Source organism: Simochromis diagramma, unplaced genomic scaffold, assembly GCF_900408965.1.
Source record: "Simochromis diagramma unplaced genomic scaffold, fSimDia1.1 OVJJ01000596.1, whole genome shotgun sequence".
In the NCBI taxonomy this organism is placed as follows: domain Eukaryota; kingdom Metazoa; phylum Chordata; class Actinopteri; order Cichliformes; family Cichlidae; genus Simochromis; species Simochromis diagramma.
In genome coordinates, this window is record NW_024387245.1 from 5,586,945 (window position 1) to 5,613,406 (window position 26,462).

The 26,462-nt window shown below is 37.9% G+C and overlaps 2 protein-coding genes and 1 long non-coding RNA gene across 4 annotated transcripts; 2 read left to right on the forward strand and 1 right to left on the reverse strand.

Moving 5' to 3' along the window:
* Positions 1-345: 345 nt before the first annotated feature.
* Positions 346-9,379, forward strand: miga2 (mitoguardin 2). Of its 2 annotated transcripts, none has more exons than XM_040053228.1 (16): positions 346-484; positions 1,261-1,496; positions 1,575-1,785; positions 1,911-2,026; positions 2,135-2,255; positions 2,754-2,881; positions 3,632-3,749; positions 3,908-4,014; positions 4,204-4,307; positions 4,472-4,544; positions 4,637-4,723; positions 4,834-4,932; positions 5,570-5,704; positions 5,804-5,857; positions 5,959-6,075; positions 6,650-9,379. In XM_040053228.1, exons 2-16 carry the CDS (start codon positions 1,401-1,403, stop codon positions 6,848-6,850), a joined length of 1,767 nt encoding a protein of 588 aa, XP_039909162.1. In that variant the 5' UTR covers positions 346-484; positions 1,261-1,400; the 3' UTR covers positions 6,851-9,379. The 2 variants fall into 2 exon arrangements, with proteins under 2 accessions (XP_039909162.1, XP_039909163.1); XM_040053229.1 differs by having other exon boundaries at positions 1,325-1,496.
* Positions 9,380-12,756: 3,377 nt separating this feature from the next.
* Positions 12,757-20,021, forward strand: dolpp1 (dolichyldiphosphatase 1). The gene is made up of 8 exons (XM_040053238.1): positions 12,757-12,904; positions 13,576-13,676; positions 13,859-13,943; positions 17,116-17,215; positions 17,565-17,663; positions 18,988-19,116; positions 19,255-19,344; positions 19,783-20,021. The coding sequence occupies exons 1-8, from the start codon at positions 12,829-12,831 to the stop codon at positions 19,817-19,819; spliced, it is 717 nt and encodes a 238-aa protein (XP_039909172.1). The 5' UTR covers positions 12,757-12,828; the 3' UTR covers positions 19,820-20,021.
* Positions 14,226-15,540, reverse strand: LOC120747406. The gene is made up of 2 exons (XR_005699110.1): positions 15,431-15,540; positions 14,226-14,396 (listed from the first exon to the last, which is right to left on the reverse strand). It is a non-coding gene; the product is annotated as an uncharacterized LOC120747406 (long non-coding RNA).
* Positions 20,022-26,462: the final 6,441 nt, after the last annotated feature.

The window sequence follows — 26,462 nt, forward strand, 5'->3', positions numbered from 1 at the left end:
AATAGAAGGAAAGTAATTTATAAACATTATTTCAGATGGTTAAACTACGCCGTCTCAATACTTTTTCTCGTTATACTATTCTGGTAGCCTGACTCCAATGTTATGGCCTTTAGCATATAATTAAGAATATAATTATTCAATAAACGTAACCCATTTATGTCCCTTTAGCATTGTTTTTAATTATAAAGTATATACACCGCCTTGAACTTTCTAGCAGTATTTCCCCTCTGTTTGATCAGGATAGAGTGACGATATTTCAAGAACTAATATCTGATTGGATTAGAAAAGTCTTTGCCCCGCCTACTCTTTTATCTGATTCGTCAAGAAATAGGTAACTGTCTTCACACCTCACCCGACTGGCCCGTGTCCGCGTCGGTATTCTTGCGTTAACTACGTAGGGCCTTGGGAAAAAAAAGAATCCACCGTGCGACTTTCACTGACTGTGACACGGGGATGTCCTTCCTTGAAGCCTCGGATGATCACGGTATGTACCTACGCAGGGATTATGTTATTAGTTGTGCTTCTGGGGAAGCTGCACACAAAGCCGCCTTGAAGTGTGTGAGGTGTCAGCTCACAGACTTTGCTCTGAAGCCAGCTTGACCTGGTGATGCTATGATGCAGACTGACAGATAAGGCTAGCCGAATAAGCTAGCTGACGTTAGCATATGCTCATCTAAAAAGATAGTTTCATCTTTGCTAGTGCTAATATTTAGCTGTCCTTGACTTGAGCTTTAAAGAAAGACATAAACCCTGCTGCTGAATATATGGGGAAAGCTCTAAAATAATTTGTGTCAGTTGAAATTACTGTCTTCTGCTTCCTGGACTGGCTAACAGCTAGCTTTCGCTTTAACATATTGTCAAAGTTCTTTCAACTAGCAGCCTTGTTTTCAATAACTTAAGTCTGCATGGAACATAGTTGTGCTTTATGTACACTAGTTTGCTTCAGAGACGTAGAAAGTCAACCAGTTTCTCATGTTGAAGCTACAACTACTATCTTTTGTGAGGCTTTGTCTCGTACAGTATGTTGAATGGCGTGCTTGTTGCCTATTTGCATACCAGACACTCCAGACTGGTTAAGTAGTAGCTGGCAGAGTGTCAGTCTGCTCTCCTTCCAGGTCAAACCATAAACCTGTACAAGTTAAGTTTGTGTCTGGAGAGTGGTACAGTGAAAATAGTTTCTACTAATAGCTGGTATTATAATGGCCGTGCAGTTAGAAGCACCTACACTTAGGTACAAACCTTGTGCCCTATCTGTTGTAGAACAACAAGACTGCAGTTAGCCACTGGATGAGAGAGTGGTTGATTACGGATGGTTCATCAGCAGGTCCTGAGCTGGCTGATCTCAGACCAGAGGGGAAACTTAATTTTTGCTGTGGCCTGAAGGCATTATAATTCCTGAGATGTCAATGAGACGAGGAGAAGGGATGTCCATCGCTCAGGCTTTGGCCATGACTGTAGCAGAGATACCCGTCTTTCTCTATTCCACATTTGGGCAGGTAAACCCCTTTATACAAATGCACACACAGAGTGTACACTATGTTTGGTCGTATCCTCACTGCTTCTTCTGCTGTCAGTCCATATTTTCCCAGCTGAGGCTTACACCGAGCCTGAAGAAGGTGCTGTTTGCCACAGCACTGGGCAGTGTAGCTCTAGCTCTAACTGCTCATCAATTAAAAAGGCGAGGAAGAAAGAGGAAGCAGGGAACACAAGAAAAGGATGGCCAGAAGACAGTGGGAATACCAGAGTCGCTCATGAAGACAGGACGGCCCTCATCATTAAAGAGAGGTGTGAAGACAGAATATTATGTTTCTTTTTTAGGGGAGGGGGATGCTGTTTAGTGTCTTTCAGCAGTGGTTGCTGTGAAACATTCATGAAACATTCAGTGAGGAAATGTTTTTCCTTTGGGACAGCCCCATTTACTGGTCGACAGATGATGAGTCCCAGCACTCGAAGCAATGATACGATGAGTGGAATTTCCTCCCTGGCTCCCAGTAAACACTCAAGTTCATCACACAGCCTGGCATCTGTAAGTTTCATACTTTTTTTTGTCATGTTTGCTTTATCTTTTACTTATTTATTTATTTTTTCACCATCTTTGGGTGTATATGTGTTTGGATGCTCATTTCTGGCTTAGATGCGAGTCCCAAGCTCTCCAAATCAGTCTGCAAATCCATCCACACCTTGGGAGGCAGAGCCTGTGGTGGAAGAGTCAGGGGCGGTAGAGGACGCTAATGCAGAGAATCTCTATTTAATGGGTAAGTATTCACTAAAACTCATGTTTTGTTTTTCTTGTTTGTTGTTGTTTTTATTGTTTAATATAAAAACAGCATAAAGCCACTTTTTTTTTTTTTTTGTCTTTTTACTATTTCATGCTTACATTAGAGCACAAGCTATCTATAATTACATTGCAACCAATATTAATCCGTATCAATTTAATGCAAAAATGCCAGTTCCTGTAGCTCTGTGCCACTGGTACTTGTAGTGCAGTATCATTATTTTTCAACTCAAGAGTAATGTGCTTAAAACTGTTTTTGCACATGCACTGCAGCCTTTAATTTCTCTTTTAATTAACTGGGGAACTTTATGTGAGTAATAAAATCTTTCAATGAATTGGACCGACATACAACAGGTTTTAGTCTATGTAAAATCTGATTGAGCCCATGTGTGAATTGAACTGTTGTGTGCTACATTTAAGATGGGGCAAAACTGCAGACAACGTTGGGATTTGAATCTAATTTTTCGCTTCCTGTTAGGCATGGAGCTGTTTGATGAGGCTCTGCGAAAGTGGGAACAGGCACTGAATATTCGCCATCAACCCCACTCAACATCCAGCAACAACAGCCTGGCTCTGCAGGGAGCAACATGTGGAGACGTTACCACGGTAACTATTAAACTGTTATTACCAGTGTGTGGTGGGATTGCTAGTCATTTAATGATGTCAAGCAACATTTTGAAAGATACAATGTCTGAAATTCAAAGTCTGAACCTCAACATATTTTCCACTGAAGATCACTCAAATCACTCTGTGGGTCTAAGATGGGAGTGACTCCAAACCACCTGAAGCTATCGTTGGCTTCAGTTTATCAACTATCATAAGCTTTGTAGTTTCCCAAACCAGATATGCATTGGAGTCCACTTGCACAGTGGGACTGTGACTGAACTCTCACTATGAAAAGTAACTCAGTAAATCATCTCTGCTATAGCTGCAGGAGAGCTGTCATCTTTCAGTGAAGGCTGAGGTCAGAATATAAATGGTTACACTGGGGAACATTAAAGCTGAGATTTCCTGTTAATCTTATAAAGCATTTTTATCCCTCAAAAGGCAGAAATAATCAAATACTTTACGTGATGTTGTTGCAACACATCAGTGCATTAAACAACTGCCTAATAATTATAGAAAAAAATAACTGGTCATAAACTGTTGCAAGACTTTTATTTATTAAAAAAAAAAAAAAAAAAAGATTAAATTTAACTATAAAATGTGATGCGGTTCCAGAAAAGCTGATCAATTTCGCTTAGTCTGCCTCCTGGATTAGAGCCCAGTGCCAGTTTAATTTAACTAAATAAACAAATTCTTGGGTTATTTATTATATAATATTAAAGTGGTATCTTTATTATTTTTATTTTACAGGGTGAATCCCGAAATAAAGTGTTTGCTGAGAAGTTAGAGACACTACTGCACAGAGCGTATCACCTACAGGAGGATTTTGGGAGCAGTATCCCAGCAGACAATGTGCTGGCAGACTTTGGTAAGAATTTCTGTGTGACCCTATCAGACAATATAAATATTATTAATCAAAGATCATACATTTTGACTGTTGGCTCTTGGCCTCTGTCACTGCTTAGAGCTATACATGTGTGCTTCCAGTCTGGCTCTGGCAGTTAGCTTGTGTTGTTCCTTTGGCAGAAAGTGAAGGAACGCTAATCTTGCCTCAAGTGGAAAGTTTCCATAGACTGCAAGAGGACGATGCTACTACTGTCACTTCTGATGACTCCTTCTTTTCGGCTGCGGAGGTGAGCTTCTTTCCCCTGCCCTCTAAAGACCGACCGTCAGAAAACACAGTACACTCCAGACCCTTCAAAAAACCTCCCCCTCACTCGTGTATTCATCTGTGTACACACACACACACACACACACACACACACACACACACACACACACACACACAGGCTGTGCACTGAGGTATTTGTGTTTATGTGCAGCTGTTAGATCCCATGTCTCTAGGGGAGGTCTATCAGCCAGCAGCCCTTTATGAAGAAGCCCTGTCTCTGGTCCATGAAGACAAAGTGGCCTATAGGACCCTGAGGTAACTGTTATGTGAAAACTTTTTGGATGTGAAAATGCACATTTTAACAAAAGGTAATAGTGGTGCTAAAAAAACAAAAACAAAACCTCTTATACTCCAATACACAGCAGCCAAGAGAAGCATGAGCCTTTGTTGACTTAAATAAATCTTTCTGTGTTTACCAGGACTGAACTACTTGAATGTTATAGTGACCAAGACTTCCTTGCCAAGCTTCACTGTGTGAGACAAGCATTCCAGGTTGGTTTCAGCAAACCCACACTTCATACATATATACATGTTTAAAACCAAATTACTACAGAAATTAAACCAGTGATGCTTTTCTTTTCCAGATCCTATTGTTAGATGAAACTCATCGTACGTTTTTCATGGAGACCGGAAAGCAAATGATTGTTGGTTTAATGATAAAGGCGAACAAGGTAAAATACTCCTCACTGGATCCTCAGTTATGAATGTCCTTTTGGACACTTTTAAAGAGCTGTAATTATTTATTTTAACTGATCTCATTTGATCTTTTGCTTCATCTCAGAGCCCCAAAGCTTTTCTAGAAAGCTATGAAGACATGCTGCTGTACACTCAGAGAGAGGAAACGTGGCCCATCTCTAAGATGGAGCTGGAGGGTCGAGGAGTGAGTAATCATGCTATTATTCAAGTCATCACATCAATGTGATAGTGTATGTGTGTTTACAGTAAGCATGAATGTGACAAGTGAATACAATCAGTAGCTATTAATTGCAAACATCAGTTAACATTTGTATTTTTTTTGTTTGTTTGTTGCTTTTTGGTTTTTTTAGTGAAAATATTTAAAGGGACTGATTGCTTAATTTTTTTTAGTTTCTCAGTGACAGATATAACCCACGCATGACCAACACACATGACAGTGTGCTTAGCTCTTTGAGTCAGATGTGCAACATATTAAAATTATGTACATTGCTGCCACCAGCTGTTCATCAGTAGTATAGCTTCAAACTATCCATAGGACATGTTCACACATGTGTGTGTGTGTGTGGGTGTGTGTATATCTGAAACAGACCGACCAGGAGCCCACTCTTACAAACCTCCATGTCACCACAGTAGATAAGAAAAAAAAATACAGAAGTTTTTTTTTCTTGTACAACAGTTGCACAACACTATCTAGTCCTTTATGTGTTCCAAGTCAGGTATGCCTGATGCCACAGCAGTTCAAAACATTACTGCTGCTAAGAATAAATAAATAAATAATGCTTTCACCATTCCTCATGGTCCACATTTCCTGAACATTGCAGGTGGTTTGTATGAACTTTTTCGACATAGTGTTGGACTTCATCCTGATGGATGCATTCGAAGACCTGGAGAGTCCTCCTGCCTCTGTGGTGGCTGTGCTGAGGAATCGCTGGCTCTCTGACAGCTTTAAAGAAACGGTTAATATGATGGACATGCATCAGCACAGACACTTACTCCATATTCCACCAACACGCTTATAACGGTTTCTCTAATAATAGTTTTTAATTTTCTGGCAGGCTTTGGCGACTGCTTGCTGGTCCGTCCTAAAAGCCAAAAGGCGTCTTCTTATGGTGAGTTTATACTAGTTTTAGAAATTAATACTTTTTAACGGCTTTATTTAAACCTAAAAAAATTTGTTTATTCTGATAGCTTGTTCTTCTGCTCTCTCCAGGTTCCTGATGGATTTATCTCCCACTTCTATGCCATATCTGAGCATGTAAGCCCAGTTTTAGCTTTTGGCTTTTTAGGACCCCGGCAGCACCTGAGTGAAGTGTGCACAATTTTTAAGGTGAGGCCATACAGAGTATATGGTTTAAAAAATATTTCAGTGCAAGCAGACACTATCCTCTGTGCAGGAAAACCACTAGCTTAATGTACAACTCTACAATTCTTACAGCACATGACACTAAATGTATAATTTATACAATTGTATAGTGAGATGTACAGCAGAGGATGCAAGATGCTGCAAGATACTTTCTTTAATCGGGTTATAAAACTTTATAGAAGTGCAGTGTTGGAAGAAAAGAGTCAGAGTGAAACTCTTAAACCTACATTTCCTTTAATGCAACTCTAAAGGTTCTTTGCCTGCTGCTTTGTTAGAGCACATTTATATACAGTTTGTGCCAAACCTAATTTCAATATTTTTTAGATTTAAGTAGCAGCTCCTGAGCCACAGACATCATTACATGCAAGAGCCTTTACAGTCAAAATAGTAGTAGCTGCAGTAACAATGATGGGGGAACTTGCATTCATGTGGCTCAGAGCTAACCTACTAAGCCACATGAAGTTGTCTTCACGTGGCTTAACAACACACACATTATCATACCATCTTTTCATTTTGTTTTCTCTCCTTTCACCTGCAGCAACAAATCGTGCAGTACCTTAAGGATATGTTTGACCACGACAAGGTCCGCTTCACCTCTCCACAGTGTTTGGCCGAGGACATCCTGAACCTTTCTCACCGCCGAAGTGATATTTTACTTGGGTATCTGGGAATCGATAGCCTTCTTGAGATCAACGGTGCCCTGCCCAGTGACCAAGAGGGCTCTTCAGGGACCAACTAGGAGGAGTAGGGTAACAAAGAGCTTCACTGGGCCTTGTACCAGCCAACAGCAAAGAGGCTGACGAGTTGGGAACAACAAGAAGTCACAGCTGAACAGTGTGTCGATATTAAGACTGGAAAGAATCATCCTCCTGTGATACACTGAGAACCAGCATTATTCATTTATTCATCCGCGTTTCATTAAACATGACGGCTTCAGTAGGACATACTTTCACTAGTTCTACAAAGTCATTGGTCCTTGTACTAAGGAGTGAGTGTAACGATCCCACCTCTTTTATGTTGCTGCTATGTAGTCATCGAGAATACAGACTGCAGTCATGTAATGACAGACGTGCAAGGACTTGTCTTTGCCTTGTTGGGCGAGTTCTTGAAAACAGGCCTGACGGGAAGCATTACCAACCCATGAAAACTGTGCCCGCTACACTTTTACTCCACATGGATTGAGGGCTTTCAGAGAACTCTTCATCACCTCTGGAATTAATGGGAATCATGGTGTGGGAAACAGCATTTTGTGTTTTATATTAAATTAAGTAAGATTAAATGTTTAAAATGATGAGATTTCCTGAGAGTTCTTGAGCACTTTGGCCAACTGATTATTAGTGCTGCTGGTTAATGCAAAATGGGGTGGGTTTGTCTCCACACTTGTCCTTAAATCCTCTTTAATGTCTTTATTTATTTTCTCCACTTTGGGTCAATCGAGCTTAAATTGTGGTGAAACCAAGAAAGTCTGTTGAATGCAAAAAGACTTGAAATAGTGTAGGGTTCTGGCATGTTACTCATGTTTGACACCAGTGTTCACAGTTGCAGTAAACACGAGTGTTTGAAGAAGCATGTGCTAAGGGATTATGAAGGTTTACTTTCTATAAATTACAATGCAAATATTCAGATTTAAATGGCAACAAAAAACAAAACAACACTCCAAACACAAATAAGAGTGTGAGATGTGAAATACCTGTCTGAAAACTATTACATAAAACACAACAGTTTAGAAGACGCTAAAGACAATAAACAATGTAAGACTTGAGTTCTCTTGATTTGTATTTGCTAATTCTAAAGTCTGAATTTGAGACATTCTCCCAGTTTAATTGCTTAAAAACATTTGGGTCTAAAAGTGTCCAGTCGCAAGTATTTGTACCAAATAAGCCTTTAACAAAGTAGATACTACTCACTTGTCCTAGCAGGGAAAGTACGTGTTACTAATGGTACCAGTAGCGCTGTGTTGTTCACACGACATGAACAGTAGAGTCTTTCCGTGGCAGTTTCACTGGTTAACATTAAAATGGCTTTAAAGTAGGTGAGCCAGTGTTGGGGCCCGAGCACTGTGCATGTTTGCTCACTCACTCACTATCACACCTTAACAGCACACCTACTGAATCATTTATGTTTTTGTTTACATCTATACTTTTTCTGTACCTTCAGTGATAAAAGGGTGCTGTGGGGTTGTTTTGTTTTTTTTTTTGTGTAAGAAGGTGGACACCTGTGGAGATCTTGCTTAGAAAAAATATATGTAAACAGTGACACAACCTCTAAATGAAACATTGCCATTTAGTATTCTTAGGAAGGATATTTCTGATGTTATAAAGATCTGTAATGAAGAACAGGGCATTGTACAGCTGGACTGTCATCCACATAAGTGCACTGATGATAACGTCTGAGTCTGCTTTGCTATCCAAAGTACTGTGAACTTGTTATTGAATGGCATTTATTCCGCAATTATCGCATCGATTACACCACTACTGCACAGGCGCATTTCTGATACGCAGATATATACAAAGTAAATCGTCTTTATGAAATTGAATTTAAAAAAAAAAGAAAAGATTATTTATTTACAGAGAAGCACAGTTGTCTGAGGGGAGGAAAAAAATTTCTCTGAATACTTTGGGCCGTTTTAGTGTCAGTAGTTTATCTTATGAGTCCATACAAGTGTATTTCTTGTGGCAGTGATAATCCAAATCAAAGTCTCTTAAATTAAGAGCTTTTATTTTCTTTTATTTTGATTCAGTATTTGCAGGGTTATTTGGTGTTTCTGTCTAACATGAACCAAAACTGTAAATTGAGCTTTTACAGAAAATCATTTGGTTCCTCATTGTGACAGATGAGCATTTTGCACTTTAGCAGAAAAATCCAAGAATGTCCAATAACCCTTTTTTAATAGCTGTTGATTTATTTGTTGCATCAAAAAACTGACATATTATTGATAATAAAGAACATAAATGTTGTACAGTAGAGAAATTATCTTTCCCAGATCACTATACATATGATTATTGTTAATCTGCTATCTAGGTTTTGTTTATGTGTCCATCTTGTTCAAATTCTCCCCTTTTAACTGTTCTAGTAATTTTTATACCATTATTTGTCATGCAGGTAAATGCTGTTATGGAAAAATGCTTCTGTTTAGTCTTGTGTCCATAGATTGGTCTGCTTTTTCTCAGAAATACATCAGTGTATAATGCTACTTGTAGACCCAGGCTTAGCCTTTAGCTGTAAGTTTTAAAGATCCCAGATTACCAATATTTAGGAATTTCTAATTATAAAAAAATTATGCATGGAGTCTTCTTAACATATATTTGATGCAAGAATTTCAGGTGGCCAAACTGTAGAGAAAGATTGGTTTTGTTTTGAAAGTCACTGCTGTGTTTCAAGTGTCCTACTCATGCCTTTTGTCTTTTCTATTGTTAATCAACAGCAGAAACTCTGATCTGATTTTAATTTTCCATATTAAATGTTATTTTTTTTGTTAAATGATATTGAGTTATTTATTTTACTTCACAAAAGTCAAACATTCTAATTGAGAGTTTTAAAAGAATATTGTTAGAATAGGTATATCAAAAAACACTGGCTTAATTTTATTTAAAGGTTTTTAAGGAAGCACATGATCATAGTAGATAATAAGAGGAAAAAAATCTAATGTGACTAAAATATTGGTCAGGAATTTTAAATCATTATTATTAGTAGTCGTCGTAGTAGTAGTAGTAGCATCAAAAGAGGGCAAATATCATCAGTATTCCCAGTTGTTCAGGTGATTATTGTCATCACGTAACTGTCCCCTATAAAAGTCCTGAATTTTAAAAAGTACAGTTCTTACATACTTTATCTCTATTTTGTCAAAAGATGATATATGCGTCCGTGGTGCTACCACCCTTTAAAAACCTTCAAGACTGATGTTATTTTTTTTTATCGGCCTCACGTGCAGCGATTATTAGCCAGCATGCTAACACACTAGCACCTACCACAAAATTACAAATCTACTAACATTTAGCTCGATTATAGCACTGCTCAGGTGGATACAGGCATAGTTTAAAGTCAAAAATGTTTTTGTTTCATCATTTGCTGCTCCTTTTAAACTATTTAAAGTAATAAGAAAGAGATGGAGACACACAAGAGGTAAAAGCTCTGTAGTGATTCAATAGTAAGCCAGTAGAGGAGCACAAATCTTACAATAACTTTGTATAACAAGTCTGGATAACTTGTTACTTTTTATCCCAAAAGAAAGACATTTTAATTTTTGAAAAAAAGGACATAAATGGGAATCAAAAATTCCTTACACTGCATTTATGAACAGGTTTGTCTTACAGCCTGAAAGTTTGTATTCAAAGTTAAGGCTGTTTCCAATATGAACTCATGCAACCAATTTAAAATAAAATTATAATATTCGAATCATCTAATTTTAAGAGATAAGTCATGATCTTGATATTAACCTCTGTGCAATATTTGTTTCCCTCCCCTGTATAAAATGAGAGTTACGCCTGTGGGTGGGTGAGGTACACCAAGCGGAGTTTGTAAATACATTTGGCTAATACAACAGCCAGACAAAGGTTATATGATCACTAATTGTTAAAGCTCTTTTAGAGAAGTATTGATGTTTGTGTGTGAACTTTATAAGCAATTTAGTTTATTTAAATTATGTTAAACTGATTGGCAAATTGTGGTATAATATACAGGTGTTCTGATTATTTTAGATAATGTCTTTGATATAAATAAGGTGTACAAAATACCTAAAAAAAACCAAAACCCAAACTGTATAGCTCCAAGTTATAGTATTTAACCATAAATATTATAAAGAATAAACACAAAGCAGGTTGTGCCAGAGTTTTATAGTTTTGGATTTACTAATTAGTTTATATTTTGTTTTGTATTTTTGTTTTTAATTCAGTTTAGTTTTGTTTTTACTTTTCATTGCTTGACAATGTTTAGTTTTACTTTTGTTTTTATTAGTGTCAGTGTTAGGTTTAGTCCCTTTTGTATAGAGCGCATATGCCAGATGCAAGATTTAGAATTCTCAGTAGAAGTATCATTGCAATAAAAAACTGAACTTTTTTGAAAGCAGTTGACTCTCAGTCTTTTAGACATCCAAAATTTCAATAAACATGTCTATAAAAGCCTCATCAGCTCAATTATGATAACAGATTTTCCCTCTGTATTAGTATTTTTATTTTAGTTTGTTTGCAAAATTGTTTCAGTGACTTTTAGCTTTTCTTGAAAATCTAGTTTTTATTTTAGTTAAGGAAAATGTTTTTCACATCTAGTTTTCATTTTCAGTTCAGCTTTATTTAACTATAATAACCTTGGCATGAGCACTCCCCTGCAAGTATGGCATTATTGTATATTGCACACGTATAACCTGAAAGAGACTGGTCATCTATAGTTAATGTGGGAACCTATGTGCTGGAGTAGCATTACCCAGCACCTTGGCACCACTGACTGGTTTGTAAAGACAGCTGCACTCTTCATTGGCTAACAGCTGGTTAATTCCAAGGCATAAGTCACTGAGCTTCTGGCTTCCTGACATTTAGAATGATAAAAATTTGCAAAATGGACACAAATATGACACAAAAGGAATGACTGAGCCCATAAAATCATCAGGAAAATGTTTACAGGGGTTAGAGCTGAAGGCAGTTTTCCCACAGACTTCTGTAGGACTAAAGTCTTTTTGCAACCACAACGATTTGCCCCTTGTGGTCATGAAATAGAATACAGTCAAAAGTAAATCAGCATTGGCTTCACTTTTTTGGACCTGAAAGCTACGCCCATGTTTAGTTGTTTAATATTCTCAAATAAACCCTTCTGGCTTTGAACATTGTTCAGGAATGATGGCGGGCCAGTAAAGTGTAGGATAGTGAAAAGGCTCAAATTAATCTTAATCAGTAATGAAATTAATTCAAAATGCACTGATACCCCCATATTGGCCCTGCCATTCACCTATTAGCAACTAAGATGACATTTATGTGTTGTGTGAAGGCTAAATGTACAAATATTTCAAAACACTTCAGTTTAAAAAAAAAAAAAATTAAATAATCTGCTTCTTAGACACAAGGTGGAGTAGGTAACATCTATTCCAAATAAAACAAGTAAAATAACACAAGTAAATATTAAAAAACAAACAAATCCACAGACCACTTGCATTTGTGTTTACCTTAAAATGTTAAAGTCAGTGTATCCCTATAATTAGTTTTGAACGACAGTTCCACTTTTTAAGTGGCTTATAATGGATCTATACAGTATTAGTCACAGTTTATCAAGTCTCCTGTAAGGATAATTTATACCTTAGCCTTTGTAAAGGTTAGCTTAAGAGTACTAAATTATGTTTTGACATTTGACAATTTGGCTCAAATTAATTCATATTTTAACACACAAAGAAATCTCAGATGCAAATTAGGTCAGTTATTCAAGGGGTAAGCAATAGTCTGGGTTCATGCCTTAAATTAATGAAGACAATTGTAGACCATACATGTTTTTGAATGAGTGCATTTTTGGTATTTTAATGTAGGCGGCCCGTTTTGGGTTTTTTTTTTTTTTTTTTTTTTTTTGTTCATTCAATAATTCTTCTCTATGGATAAAATAGCTCGTCTGCAGATTGCAGCTGGGATTGGTCGTCGCTTCCACTGTCAGGGGACGTTTAAGTGCTGAGCTCCGCTCTCCATTGGCTGGACACGTGTCTGGGCGTTTCACTGTGGGACTGCCCGGTTGTGTCCGGGTAAGATGGCGTTGGAAGAGCAGTGCTCGGCACCACCTCGATGGCGGTCCATATCTTTGACACACGTAGAGTTCCCCGAGGGTACGTACACTTAGCGTCTTTATGTGTCTGCTGAAGCTCTGTCGACACCGGCTGTTGTGTAATTTTTCGGGCAGTGCGTGTTTTGTTGCTGCTGAATGAACACGGCCGTTGGTGTTGCTGCCAAATTGTGAGCTGCTGTAGAACCAGCAACACAGCGGGAAATGTAACCCGGACTGCAAAATTGTGAGACAGCGTCGCATGCGCAGTTTGTCACAATGTCCACAATGAAGGCTAGTTAGCCTGCTAGCTGTCTTTATATCGTCTTCGGTATTTTCTTTCCGCTCTCTGCTAATACGCCGTGTACTGTAACGGTTATTTGACCAAACTCAAGTATTTAAAAAATAGGAAAAAAAAGTATGACTACAGTAGAAATAAATTAGTACTCCTCGTAAAGCATTGTAGCCAGCATTGTAGCTAACATACTAGCTAGTCCCATGGCCTGATACTGATCAGTGTGACTGAATCTCATTGCACGTATATGTTTGAGTTGCACCCAATAATGTGCTCTGTTAGTTTAAATATGGCTTAGCTACTTAACCACACCAGCTTCCTTCTTGTAGCCACAGTGTCTTGGTCATCCGGGTTCACTGAGAGACACAACTTGTCACTCCCACCAGTGACTTATACTGTTTATGTGCCATTTAATATCTTAATCTGTTAATGTGTTTTAGATGATCTGACGGGACACTTGCTGGCCTACATCAGCCTCATCCCTATAGCAATTCTTGTGGGCTTTGTTACACTCATAGTGTTTAAACGGGAACTGCACACGGTGAGTCCTGCACATGTACTTGACAAAGTTGTGGTTTTAGAAAGGGCACAATGTTTAAAAGTCCGCCTGTGAAACTGTCAATTGTCTCACAGGAACTTGATCAGCATTGTCAGACAGGGCAGAAGTATGCAAACACTCATGCATTGCCTCCTTTTTTTTTTTTTTTTTTCTCATAAAACTAGATTTCCTTCTTTGGAGGGCTTCTCCTGAATGAAGGAGTGAACTGGCTGCTGAAGCACATTCTCAGAGAGCCGCGCCCATGCGCAGGTGGGTGAAGGAACAAGTTTTTTTATTTTTTTATTTTTTTTTTTTTTTCTTTTTATGTATAGCAGGTTGGGTTGGGCAAGCATTACAAAAACGTAACAGTAGCTAGAGTTCATCTTCTGCTATCAACCACAATATCTATTCAGGCGCACAGCACTGAAACCTGAGACTACAAATTTATCTTGCTATTATCTCTTTATCTCCGAACTGTGTGATGATGGCATCAAGATGATTCGAGAGCCCCAATTTAATATAAAAATTGGCTTATAGCATCTATTTTTTTTCGTCCAAAAATTTTTTGTTTTGTCAAATATTGAATTAGAGCTAAATAGAAGTACCTGTAGAAAATGCCGATATCCACTTCAGCTTTATGAGTAGTTTTATTCTTTTACTAAACCCAAAACAGTGCCTGCACTGGATACGCTGATCAGCCACAACACAAAAACCACTGGTCACCTCTAGGGCTGCCACGATTTGTCGACTAGTCACGATTACGTCGACTATCAAAATCGTCGACGACTGATTTAATAGTCGACGCGTCGTTTGAAGCTTTGTAAGATCGCAAAAGACGCAGAAGTAGCAGGATTTAAGAGTGTAATAATGGACTGAAACAGAAGATGGCAGCACTGCATGTACAAGGATGCCAGCTGCCGTTAAACCCCGAAGAAGAAGAAGAAGCAGCTGTGTCCCAGAATTCATAGCGCGGCCCAGCTTAGTTTCCAACAATGGCGGTAGCTAGTTAGTTTTAATATTACTCTTATTATTCTTTCTGGGTCACAAAATAAACGTTTAACATATTTTCAGGCGAGAATGTAGCTGTGTAAACCTCAAATATCGGCTCAGTTTATCAGGACACCACATATTTTCAAAAGCGCTCCGACGTTTTCGGAGACGTCTGTTACCCACTAGCTCGATAGCTAGCCGGGGGCTAGGTCACTAGCGCCGTGAGAACACCGGACTCCCGGCAAATTGTTTTCAAACCCACCGCCGTCTTTCGCGACTCAGGTTAAATATATATGAGTCACTTAGATAACTTAAAATGTCATTGTTTGGCTTTTTTTTTTTTTTTTTTTTTTTTTTAGTATTTTATTTGTTCCTGAGTAAATCGGTTTGGCTGAGATTAAAGTTATAGTTTTTACACAGCTGAATAAACGTAAAGCAGACAGCTGATTATCAGAAGTGTGAGATGCTGGAGAATTTACTCCGGTGTCCTGTTATATTTTAGATAGCAAGGAGTTTATTAAACTTTACCGAAACAATCTGCAAATTTCATTAAAATTGAATAAACTATCATCTTGTCTTTATTTTTAGTTAGCACCTTAAAAGCTTAAAGCTGTAAGCTAATGATAGTTATATAAGAGCAGATGCTGCTGGTGCAATAAGCTGTAGTTTTACGTCCAGTGGATGATGATCTGATTAGTCGACTAATCGCATAAATAATCGGTGACTAGTCGACTATCAAAATAATCGTTTGTGGCAGCCCTAGTCACCTCAATAAATGGAGAATATTGGGCTGATGCCGTTTCTCTTTAGTTTGTAGTTGCAGTCTACCTAACATGCCGCTCCTGCCTTATCCTCTTGGTGAAAGTACTCAGTTTGAGGCTACATAATAGATGTGGCCCAGTGGCTACACCCATCTTTTATTTTGTCCTAACCTCACTACTTGACAAAAACTCCTCAGGAACATAATAATAGGCCATATCCAGCCTCCAAATGTCCCAGAATTCTATCATCATCATTTGCTGGAATAACTGGAAAAAGCTCACTAAAAGACCCCACCCCACAGCACCCAGGGGATCATCTGCCATTGACCCAGAAATCCTGTGCCAATGCTCCATCTGTTTAAGAGTGGGACGTACACATTGTTAGACACATGGTATTATACTTTTGGTTGATGAATACTTCATTGAAGGGGAGAAAAGTTTTATTTTCTGATAATAATGGCTTTGTTTTCTTTTGTTTTTTTTCCCTCTTCTTCCAGGTTTTTGGACAAGAGCATTTAATTGTTTTCTTTATGCATGATTAAAAAAACTGAATAATTTTTGGGTTTTGTTTGTCATAGCCTAACTGTTGTAAAGCTGGAGTTACTGTGGAGAAATACTTTATTTTTCTTAAGAAATATAAGTAAACAAAATCATAACCTAACCTGGAATCAAAAACTGCAATTTTGTTTTCTTTAGATATACTATAATCTAAATGAATAATAGAGGTGGGAATCACCATACATCCCACGATACGATATTATCACAATACTTAATGCACGATACGATATTATTGCAATTTTAAAAAATATCTGCGATATTCAGATTCTGTACATAAAGGTAAACTTTATCAATATTCATTTTATCTAATATCAAAGTCTCGCACTCAGTCTTTCTCTCATTTCAGTCAGTTTTATTGTTGACAAACTGAACGGTTTGTATTACAGTCTAGTCCAACTTAACTGAATGCAACCATCTGGTACAATTATAGCTATTCTGAACTATGCAATATGAAAACTATGCAGCCCCTTCAGCAACTGAAGAATTTGAAAGTAAATTAAAACAAAATATAATTTTACATTAAATAAAAAAGTTTTAAACTTAATTAAAATAAAACATGTCTTAAATAAAATAAGTAAACTGTCATGTTTATTGCTGCCAAAAAACAGTTGAACACATTTGGACAGTGAAGGAATGTCAGGATTCTTGCTCAGAAGAAGGATCAACATGCTCTGAAGTCAGAGCACAAAATCCTTTTTTGTAACAAAATATCGATTTCTGCTGTCCCTGTATCGATACATTATTAGCAAACAAAATATCACGATACTACACAGTATCGATTTTTTTCCCCCACCCCTAATGAATAACATGCCAAAATAACAAATCTAATACTTCTATGAGTGTTTTAAGGGGGGGGGGGTCATCCTAGCGAAAACTAGACATACTGCATTTTTAATCATCAATAGCTTAATCACATGCTCAAAGTACATGAAAGCATTTACATGTGGCTTTTAGAGCATTTCATACCAATAGTGAAAAGCTGGACTGTGTAGTTGAAGTTAAATAATGAGATGCATTTAAGAGTGGACTTGTAAACTTTGGTGCCTGTCCTGACCAGGGTGTTTTACATTAAGATATTAGATAAAACCAATATTGTAAATTAATGTTTATAAGATTCTGTTCTCTCTCTGCAGGGGCTCACACAACCGTGCACACAGAGTATGGGATGCCCTCCAGTCATTCCCAGCTTATCTGGTTCTTTGTTGTTTACTTCTTTCTTTTCCTTTATTTAAGGTGAGTTATTTTGTTGTTGTTTGGGGAAGTTTAATGATAGAAACATAGTTGTGAAATAATTCAAATTGCAGCAGCTACTTGACAAAGTGAATTTAGTCTAGCAGTAGGACTAATGCAAACATGCAATGTGTATTGTGTGCATCTCAAACAAGCATTTCATTTCTAGTTTTCATCTGGTGCTCAGTTTGGTTATTTGAGGTCGTTACAAGAATGGTTTGGGTTATCAGTAATTATTCCACCTTAACTTTAAAATGTGCCAAACTGCTGTATATTATTATTATTATTATTATTATTATTATTATTATTATATATATATATATTTTTTTTTTTTTTTTTTTTTCCCCGTCAGAATGCATCAAACGAACAATGCTCGATGTGTGGACCTTCTGTGGAGACACATACTGTCCATTATCCTCTTGGGCATAGCCTTATCAGTGTCATACAGCAGGTAAAATCCAATCTCTATCCTCTTCACATATCCCAGATCATTCCTAAAATCTGAAGTTCATAGAAGAGTACTCTAACAAACAGTAATATTAGTACTTGTTTTACTAAAGTTGACCCTCATTATATAGGTCTTATGCATGCACTGTACACCACATCCTTGCCCTTTTTCTTATTAACTGTTTTCTCGGCCCTTGTTATGATAAACAGGCAGGTTGTTTGATTTATTTATTTATTTATTTATTTTTGCTGGTTCAGGAGGTTCCCAGCATGTTATGTGATCATTTGTGACACTAGACTACATGCCTGTACTCTGTTTACAGATGCCCATTCAAGTCTGCACTTTCATGAGCCATCTTTATTTGTTGAGTATGTTTAGGACTTTAGTCCATTCATGACTGTTCAGTAGTGTTACAGAGTGAAGCTGCTTCCCTCGCAGGTGATCTTTGGGGGGAAGGGAGAAACGCGTTATTTCAACAGAAGTCGATTTAAAGTCAAGGAAGTTTTGACCTGAATTGGCAACCATTACTGATGTGATGGGGGACGCAGAGCTCAGTGGTTCTGTATTGGCATTTCTGCCAGAAATTGCATAAGCAACACTCGATATACTTGTATATTCTTATAGTGCTTTTTATGTTCTCTTTTCTATAAATAATTGAGATATTGACTTTTTTAAAATTAGATGGTGGCAATTATTTGATGAAATGAAGGACTTAAGTTAACTGTCTCAACTTGTGAAGCATGAATGTCAGTAGTGGGTGTAAACTCAGAGATGACATTTGACCAGGCTGCTCACACTTTGCAAAGAACTTGATTTCCTTTGTAACCAATACAACCTTCGTTCGAACAAAATCATACAATTGATTGTCCCAAAAATCAGAACAGAATTGGGGAAAAGGGTTTTTAAATACGCTGCCCCTGCTTCCTGGAATAATCTGCAGAAGGAACTGAAATTATCACAATTGGTTACCTTGGGAGAGTTTAAGTCTGTCTTAAAGGAACGAGAGAACAGCTCTTTTACTCAGTGTGATTGTTTTTAATGTACTCTTAATTTGATCTGTTATTGTATATTTTACACATGTTTGTATGGGATATTGTATTTGTTTTAAATGTTATATACCTATGTGGTATGTGACTTTTGTTGCTATGATGCCAGGTCTCTCTTGGAAATGAGATTTTTAATCTCAATGAGATTTTTTACCTGGATAAATAAAGGATTAATAATAATAACAGCATCACTTTTGCTGAGCTGATAACACTTTGAAATGGTTTGAAATGCATTTTGATTTTTTCTTTTCTTTTCTCTTACTCACTTACTCATTCTTCAGAGTCTATTTGTTGTATCACACCTGGAGCCAGGTTTTCTACGGTGGAGTGGCCGGTAGTACGATTGGCATAATCTGGTTCTTTATTACACAAGAGGTGCTGACACCAATATTCCCCAAAATAGCTGCATGGTAAGTAGTTCTCTCATTTTTCTGCTTCCTTCATGTGTCACAGGGGAGGGCAACTCATCCTCTGCCTGAGTTGCATGAAAATGGTCTAGTATCTATTGTCTAATGTTCATATTTTTCTTTCTTTTAAACAATTCACAGGCCAATATCAGAGTACTTCCTGGTACGAGACACAAGCCTGATCCCAAACATCTTGTGGTTTGAGTACACAGTGACCAGATCAGAGGCACGGTAAGATACTGTGGTGGTGGTAATGGCATTTCACTCGCTTTTCTACATCTGTGATTATCGAGGCCTGACTAAAACACTTGGTGATGGTAGCAGCTAACATGTGGGCAAGCCAGGAATAATCCGTTGCTAATTAGACGTGACACATTTAGAGGTCTTCCTGTTTTCTTTCTACTGTGCCGTTAACTGAATGAAAATTTGACAGGAGTGTTGTTCAGCACTTTCAAAGCTAAGTTCAGCTTCAGTAGCGCTGGGAGCTTGAGACAAAAATATTCATGTCACGTAGCTCCCTGCTTAGCAAGACCGTTGATCCATTGAAATGTTTGGTGCTTTAAATATGACTGGGTCTCCTAATATTTTGAGTTTACTAATTTTCTTTCTCTCTTTTTTTTTTTTTTTTTTTTTTTTTTTTTTTTTTTTTTTTTTTTTCCCCCCTTCCAGGAACAGACAACGAAAGCTTGGAACAAAAGTTCAGTGATCTACAAAGTTCATTTGTGAAACTGAGTTTAGGACCACACGTGCACACAGATACATTCCCATTTACAGACGCAAACAAATGTTCACTCAACCCCCCCCCCCCCCCCAACCAAAAAAATGGCAAAAAAAGTAAACACAAAAACAACACTGGAGAACCATCATCTGGACTGACGTGGTTGAAAAGGAGTAAAGGGCAAAAAAAACAAACAAACACAAAAAAAAATATTTACAGGTGGCAGGAGTGCCTGGACCTGGCCCGGAGCCTACAGCCTGAGCAAGTCCGTCCCCACGCCTCTCCTCCTTGTACAGCTTGCCTAAAAATGCTCTTCAGTGCATGCAAGACTGTGTAAGAGGCATACTATTTAATGATAGATTAATATATATATTTTAACTATAAACTCACGCTGACAGTAACGGTGTGTTGCAAGAGCTTCAAGGGGCCAATTACAGGAGCCTTTTGCTCAAGTTTCAAACAGATTGATGGGCGTCATTGCAGCATGTACTTAGTGATTCTTTCTTTTTTTTTTTTTCTTCCCTTTAAAAGAAATATTCTGATGGATACTATAGCTGGTGGGGTGGGTGGGTTGATTATGGCTTTGTTGGGGGTGATGTGGAGTCGACCATTTTTCATTGTTATAGACTAGAGAATGAACAGTTTCTAAAATTGGTTATGATGTAGTATAAATATGAATTTGCACTTTGTTAAATTTACAAGTTAAAATAAGACTAACACTAGTTAAGTATCATGAATGACCTTCCCTGTCTTTTTCCCTCATTGGGTTTTGCTTTGTGTCTCTGCCAGTCCTCATAATAATGATATTAGACTCCAAAGCTGATCTGTAAGCAGTGTAAATTTAATGAACCTTCTGAACTAACAAGCTATAAGTTATGGTTTCTGTTCATATCAACCTTTAAGTGGCACAGCAGTGGGTTTGAGTTATTCTTTTGTTGTTGAACACACTTTGGACCGAGGTGTTTTGTTAATACCTCTTGCATAGTAGCAGCCTGGGAACAGAATTCTGGGATTTGTAATTTTTTATTTTATTTTATTTTTTCTTGTCTTTTCAGCAAGTTTCAGGTCTTTTCTGCAGTTGCGGAGACCCTTTTTAAAATTTTCCTTCTCCCCACTTTTCCCAACACAACATTCCATATCAGATAGTGAGAAAATGAGTGCTGAGGGTGGACTTTTTTTTTTTTTCTTTTCTTTCTCTCAAGATAAGGAAAAAATCCTCAGGTCAGTAGCAGCATGTGATTATGCTTATTCCTCAAAGCCTGCGGCAGCTGATGTTGGAAGCTGTCAAGTGAGCGCCGAAGCTGATTTTAAGTGTCACCATTAGCTCCACAAAGGGAAGTAGATCTCTTAGTTTTTTTTGGGTTTTTTTTTTTTTTTTTTTTCCTTTCTTGGTTTTTGTTTTTTTTCCCATGTGTAACCTATATCAGGCTGAATAAAAATGTTTATGTACAAGTGATGGTCAAATGTCTTACTTTGAAATATAGTGACACCTTCTAATGGCTAACACATTCACTTGACTAGCAAAAGGTTGCTGGTTTGATTCCAGCCCTTTGGGGTTGAGTTAGGAAGGGCAAGGCCAATGTGAAGTTGCCAAATCAAACACGAATCAAACCTGCTGTAGTGACCCCACTGTGACCATGGATCAGCGGAAAATGGTTTCTTTGCTTGCATATAAAATTTTACTTTGTAGCATATTTATTGAGCCAATACGGCACTTAAACAATAAGACAAACACTACTCTGTTTAAAAACAAAAAAAAGAAACATCCTCACTTTTTCCAGTGGCCCTGATCCTCTTCTGTAGCCTACAAAGTTTTACCAGAATTCACTCAAAACTTTTCAAGCTATTGTGTTTGCAGACATAATGACACACATGCAAATGATGCCAAAGGCATAACCTTGGCTGAAGTTATTACAAGCAATGACACATACAGTACGTGTCATTGCAAATTTTGCTAGGAAAATGTTAAATGTGCAGTGATTTATTGAAATTTGCAAACATACATGGAAATGCAGTAAACAAGGCAAAAACAGTTTGCACATTTCCAGCAAGTCTGAAAGTCAATATTTGGTACGACCGTCTTTATTCTCCAACGTAGCCTGAGCTCTCTCGGGCAACTTTTTTTTCAGCTTTGTTTCTTAAAGAAGTCTTAAGGAATAGTTTTCCAGGTTTCTTGTTGGACATTCAAAGCTTTTCTTTTGATTTTGTCTACCTTTTGTTCTTTTCTCTGTTAAGATGATCCTGCATTGCTTTAATAATGTTGAGGTCCATGCTCTGGGGAGGCCAATCTGTGACCAGTGGTGGTCCATTGTGTCGCTTCTATCCAGCTATTCTGTTACTGTTTTAGCAGTGTGCTTGGGATCATTGTCATGCTGTAAAATGAAGTCAGTCCTGATGACATGCTTCTCAGATTTTATTGCTGGATAGATTTAAAATCTGACAGTATTGATATATTTATTTATGAGTCGATCAGTTTTGAAAGCATCCTTGACACTATCATCAGTGTCATCACTATAACATGTTCAAACGAATCACTTGTTTCCCCAGTCCCCGTTACTCTGCTGTAAAATGACAGTGAAACATTGTTGTGGAAAATATGTTAAAATTCAGTTTTTTGCTTCATTTGCCAGAGACTGGGGAATTTAAACATGTACCGTATGTTAACACGATATGACCCAGTGTTGGTGACAAATCCATGCATCCGTCTGTTTAGTTGAAACAACGAACAAGCTCTCTGTCTTGTTAAGGGAACTTCATGCACTTCTCCTCCTCTATTCCCCAAAGTGACTGCTGAACACTGCTGAGAAAATACTTCAGGCATATCCTCACAACTTGCACGGCTCAAAAGAAACGTCTGCCCTATTTAAACGACCCATTCCATTTTTGATTCACTTTTCAGGTCTTACCTCAGGCTATCCCCAAACACCCATCGGGAACAAGAATAGCCTAAATTATGAAGACTGCAGTCTATTTCTGTTCCTTCAAGCTATTACTTCTGTGTTGCACTGTTCAGTTAAGCAGCAAGCACTCCTGAAGAAAAAGTCTTTGGATGTGATTCAGAGGAATGGCTCAGAGCTGTTTGGTCAGTCTCCACTCCAAATATGTCAGATGTTTAATTCTGGTTCTTCATAGTTCATCAAAAAATGAAGGCATCAAACTCTTGAATTAAGAGTCACAGAGGTATCTTGAACTTAAAGAAATGTAAATCAAAACAGAAACCTCTCGGCACTATTGTGATCAACTCAGCCAGACTTCTGTTTTTTAAGCGGTTAATAATGTTAAACGTGTGACCAGCTATCTCAAACAGGAGAAAGATAAAATTGTTTCTATTAGGAAGAAAAAGCTGGTTGGGCCTATTTATTAAAGGGGAAATTAGATGATGCAAAATAATTATTCATCTTAAGTTAAAGTTTGTTTCCTGTTTTGTTTTTAAAACCTCACCATCTCCAATTCCTGCCCTTGTGTACTTTTCCAGCACTCCCACCTTTGCGTATTTAGTCTACATGTTCACTTTTTACCACAACTACTTCTTGTCAGATGCCCTGCCTTTGTACTGACAGGATCATCAAACTGTTTATTAAACCACATTGAAAGTAATGATTGAGTTTTAAACTTTTTTCATCCTACTAAACCCTTCTATTGAGTTCATATTTGTCCAGCCAACCTGCTGAAGTTCAAACAGAACATCAAAATGGACAAGAAAGGTGATTTAAGTGGTTGTTCGAACCCGACCAGCTGGTGTGAGTTTTTCAGAAAGTGCTGATCTGGTGGGATTTCCCCACAAAACAACCTTGCCAAAAAACAAAAAAAGCTAAAAAAGATGAGATGTTTCCAAGTCCACGGATCTCAAACTCAGTGGGAGGGAGTTCCAGAGTTTGGGGGGTTACTGATGCAAAGGCTTTCGTTCTCATCCTTGTATGACGTACAGCCAGCAGGCCCTGATTACATCACCTCAGGGACCTGTTGGGGATGCATTGATGAAAAAGTTCATTGATGTATGTCAGTGCTTGTCCATCCAGAGCTCTAAAAGTCAAAACCAGAATCTTAAAGTTGACCCCGAAGTAATAGGATACTCCGTGTATCAATCATTTGTGGCAGCTTGTTTTGATACTTCTTAAATTTGACACTTGTTTTTATATTAAAACATGTTTTAAGAGCTCTTAAGAAGGCTTCTGCTCTTTGTGCAGACAATAATCAACATGAAATTTCTTCTATAGACCACTCTGTAAATATCCTCTGTTGTTCCCTCTGATGTTGCAAAACCATTAGATGCACCACTGTCACATCGGTTGACGTGTTCATCAGCCTAAACATGAACGTTGTTGTAAATCCTACATACAGCATCCTGCCGCTGTGAATACTTGCATCGCCAAAAATGTATCAGTCCACAGATGAAAATAGTCCCCAAACAAATGCATTATTTAGTCCTGCTAAAAACTACAATGCCCAGCATATTCATGGAGAACAAATGGCTTCAGACTAATGCATTTCCAGCCTTTTTGTTTGTTTGTTTTTTTGGGGGGGTGGGGGATGGATTCTGCGCACCTACTGATGTGCGCTTTAATTAGTTCCCCGGAGAACAAATTAAATTGCTAATCAAACAGCAGCCCCAGTTAGATTAGTAAGCAGCTGTGTAATTCAGCTCCTCCACAGTGGAATGATTTGTTGGGATCTTGTGTGCCATGTTAATCGCTTAACGGCTGGCTGACATGTATAAATGGTACGTACCGATTTCAGCGAGGCTTTGTACTGTGTCGTGTTAGCCTGGCATTTTGCTTTTGTAATGGCAGCTAATGACACATGTGAGTTGTGCCAACCTGTGGCTGTGCGAAACCGAGACAAACAAAATGTCAAGCTCCTCATTCCTGTACAAATGACGTCATCACATGGTGGCGTGCTCGGAAGGGTAAATATTATTTGTATGCACAATCTGAACATGATATATAAAAAAGGGACAGAGAATAAATCAAGTTTACTGGTTGTATTTTACAAGCTTATTTGTATTTGTCCCCTGATTTGGTTTCTTTCTCCTTTAAAAGCTAACCAGGCTTCTGTGAATAAAGGGCTGCCTCAACATTTATTACAACAAACACAATGGCTATCTCTCTAAGTTGACATTTCTGTAAGATTTTTACTTTCAGACAAGTTACATTTGTGCCAGCAGACACTGGCAAGAATTACAGTGTGTAATCTCACTGGAGGTTGGCAGCAACTTTGAGTGTGTTCTGTCTTGGCAATGGAAGCTGTTCAACATCTCTGTTCAGATTTAAAGAAATCAAGAAGCTTATAAAGGCTCCTTTCCCTTTCTGCAGTATTTACATGGTAAGAGTCGTACCATGATTTGACACAGTGATTCCAAAGAGTGTTCAGACAGTTAAATTATCAGCAAATTTCAGTGAAGTCCACAAGGCTTATTATTATCCTTAATTTGCTACATAAACTGTGTAAAACAAGCATTTACAACCAGTCTACATAAGTGATGTCCTACTGAAATAAATCGCCCCTTTAAAATACCGGCGACCACCAGTGCTACCCCTCAGCCTCCTTGTAGACGTGCCTATGGAATCAATTTCAAAATCCTCTTGACCTCCGACCTTGAACTTGAGGTCAAGGTCACTGTAGATCCCATCAGGGCGGATTTACTGTGGTGGCATGAGGTGGCCACCCCTAGTGCCACCCTAATTTTGCATATGGCAGTGTTGTTTATGAACATAAGATAGCATTAACACTTGGAACCTAGCTACAATTAACACTGAATATGAATTCTAAAACTGAATATATACATATTGTAACTCCCCTTCTCTGAAAAATGGTTTACTCGAAACTTCAAAATGGCATAAGGATAAGTGTTATTAACCCAATAAATCAAAATGAGGTTTACATTTTTGGTGAAAAATACATAATTTTGTTCATGACAGAATAGATTTCTGACTTTCTTCTGTCAATTTAAGCACGTAACACTTAAAAAAAAAAAAAAGTATGTCCAACGCCGCCCATCTGGTGGGGTGATGTCAATACCCCAAACTAAGTGCTTTCTATCTAACATTCACACTGCAATGAACACACTGAGAGGAACTCAGGGTTTAGTATCCTTCCCAAGGATACTTTGGCTGGAGCAGTCAGGGATTGAACCGCCAGCTTTCCAATTAGTAGAAGACCTGCTGTACCTACTGAGCCACAGCTGCCCCAGAAAGTGAGGCAAGTTAGATTAACTTATTTGTTTTTAGTAAGAATTACTTAAGGTCGATGCAGTCATTTGAAAAAAAGTTTTCACAGGGCTTAAAAAAGCTTGTAAAATCACCATAAACAGCAATAAACGTGCAGTGTTTGTTTTCTGTATGAATTTATCAGTCACTTACATTGTTATGGAGGGATTTTGGACCACCCCTACTTAAAATATGGCGCTGGCTTGTTGATGCACAGCTCTCTTAGGGTCCTTCTATGGCATTTCAGTCAGGTTTATGTCTGGACTTTGACTCGGCCATTGCAGCACCTCGATTCTTTTCTTTTTCAGCAGTTCTGTTGTAGATTTGCTTTGTACCACTGTGCTTGATAGTTGGTTTGAAGTGCTGCTGCTAATTTGAGATGTTCGGTTGTTTCCAAATGTAGTGCTGAGCATCATCCCCAAACA

Bases quoted from the DNA above. Each gene is read 5' to 3' on its own strand.
- dolpp1 (XM_040053238.1), top strand. From the start codon at position 12,829: ATGGCGTTGGAAGAGCAGTGCTCGGCACCACCTCGATGGCGGTCCATA. The intron at 12,905-13,575 runs GTACGTACACTT...AATGTGTTTTAG, and splicing joins ACACGTAGAGTTCCCCGAGG to ATGATCTGACGGGACACTTG. The intron at 13,677-13,858 runs GTGAGTCCTGCA...TCATAAAACTAG, and splicing joins TTAAACGGGAACTGCACACG to ATTTCCTTCTTTGGAGGGCT.
- miga2 (XM_040053228.1), top strand. From the start codon at position 1,401: ATGTCAATGAGACGAGGAGAAGGGATGTCCATCGCTCAGGCTTTGGCC. The intron at 2,882-3,631 runs GTAACTATTAAA...TTTATTTTACAG, and splicing joins CATGTGGAGACGTTACCACG to GGTGAATCCCGAAATAAAGT. The intron at 4,724-4,833 runs GTAAAATACTCC...GCTTCATCTCAG, and splicing joins TAATGATAAAGGCGAACAAG to AGCCCCAAAGCTTTTCTAGA.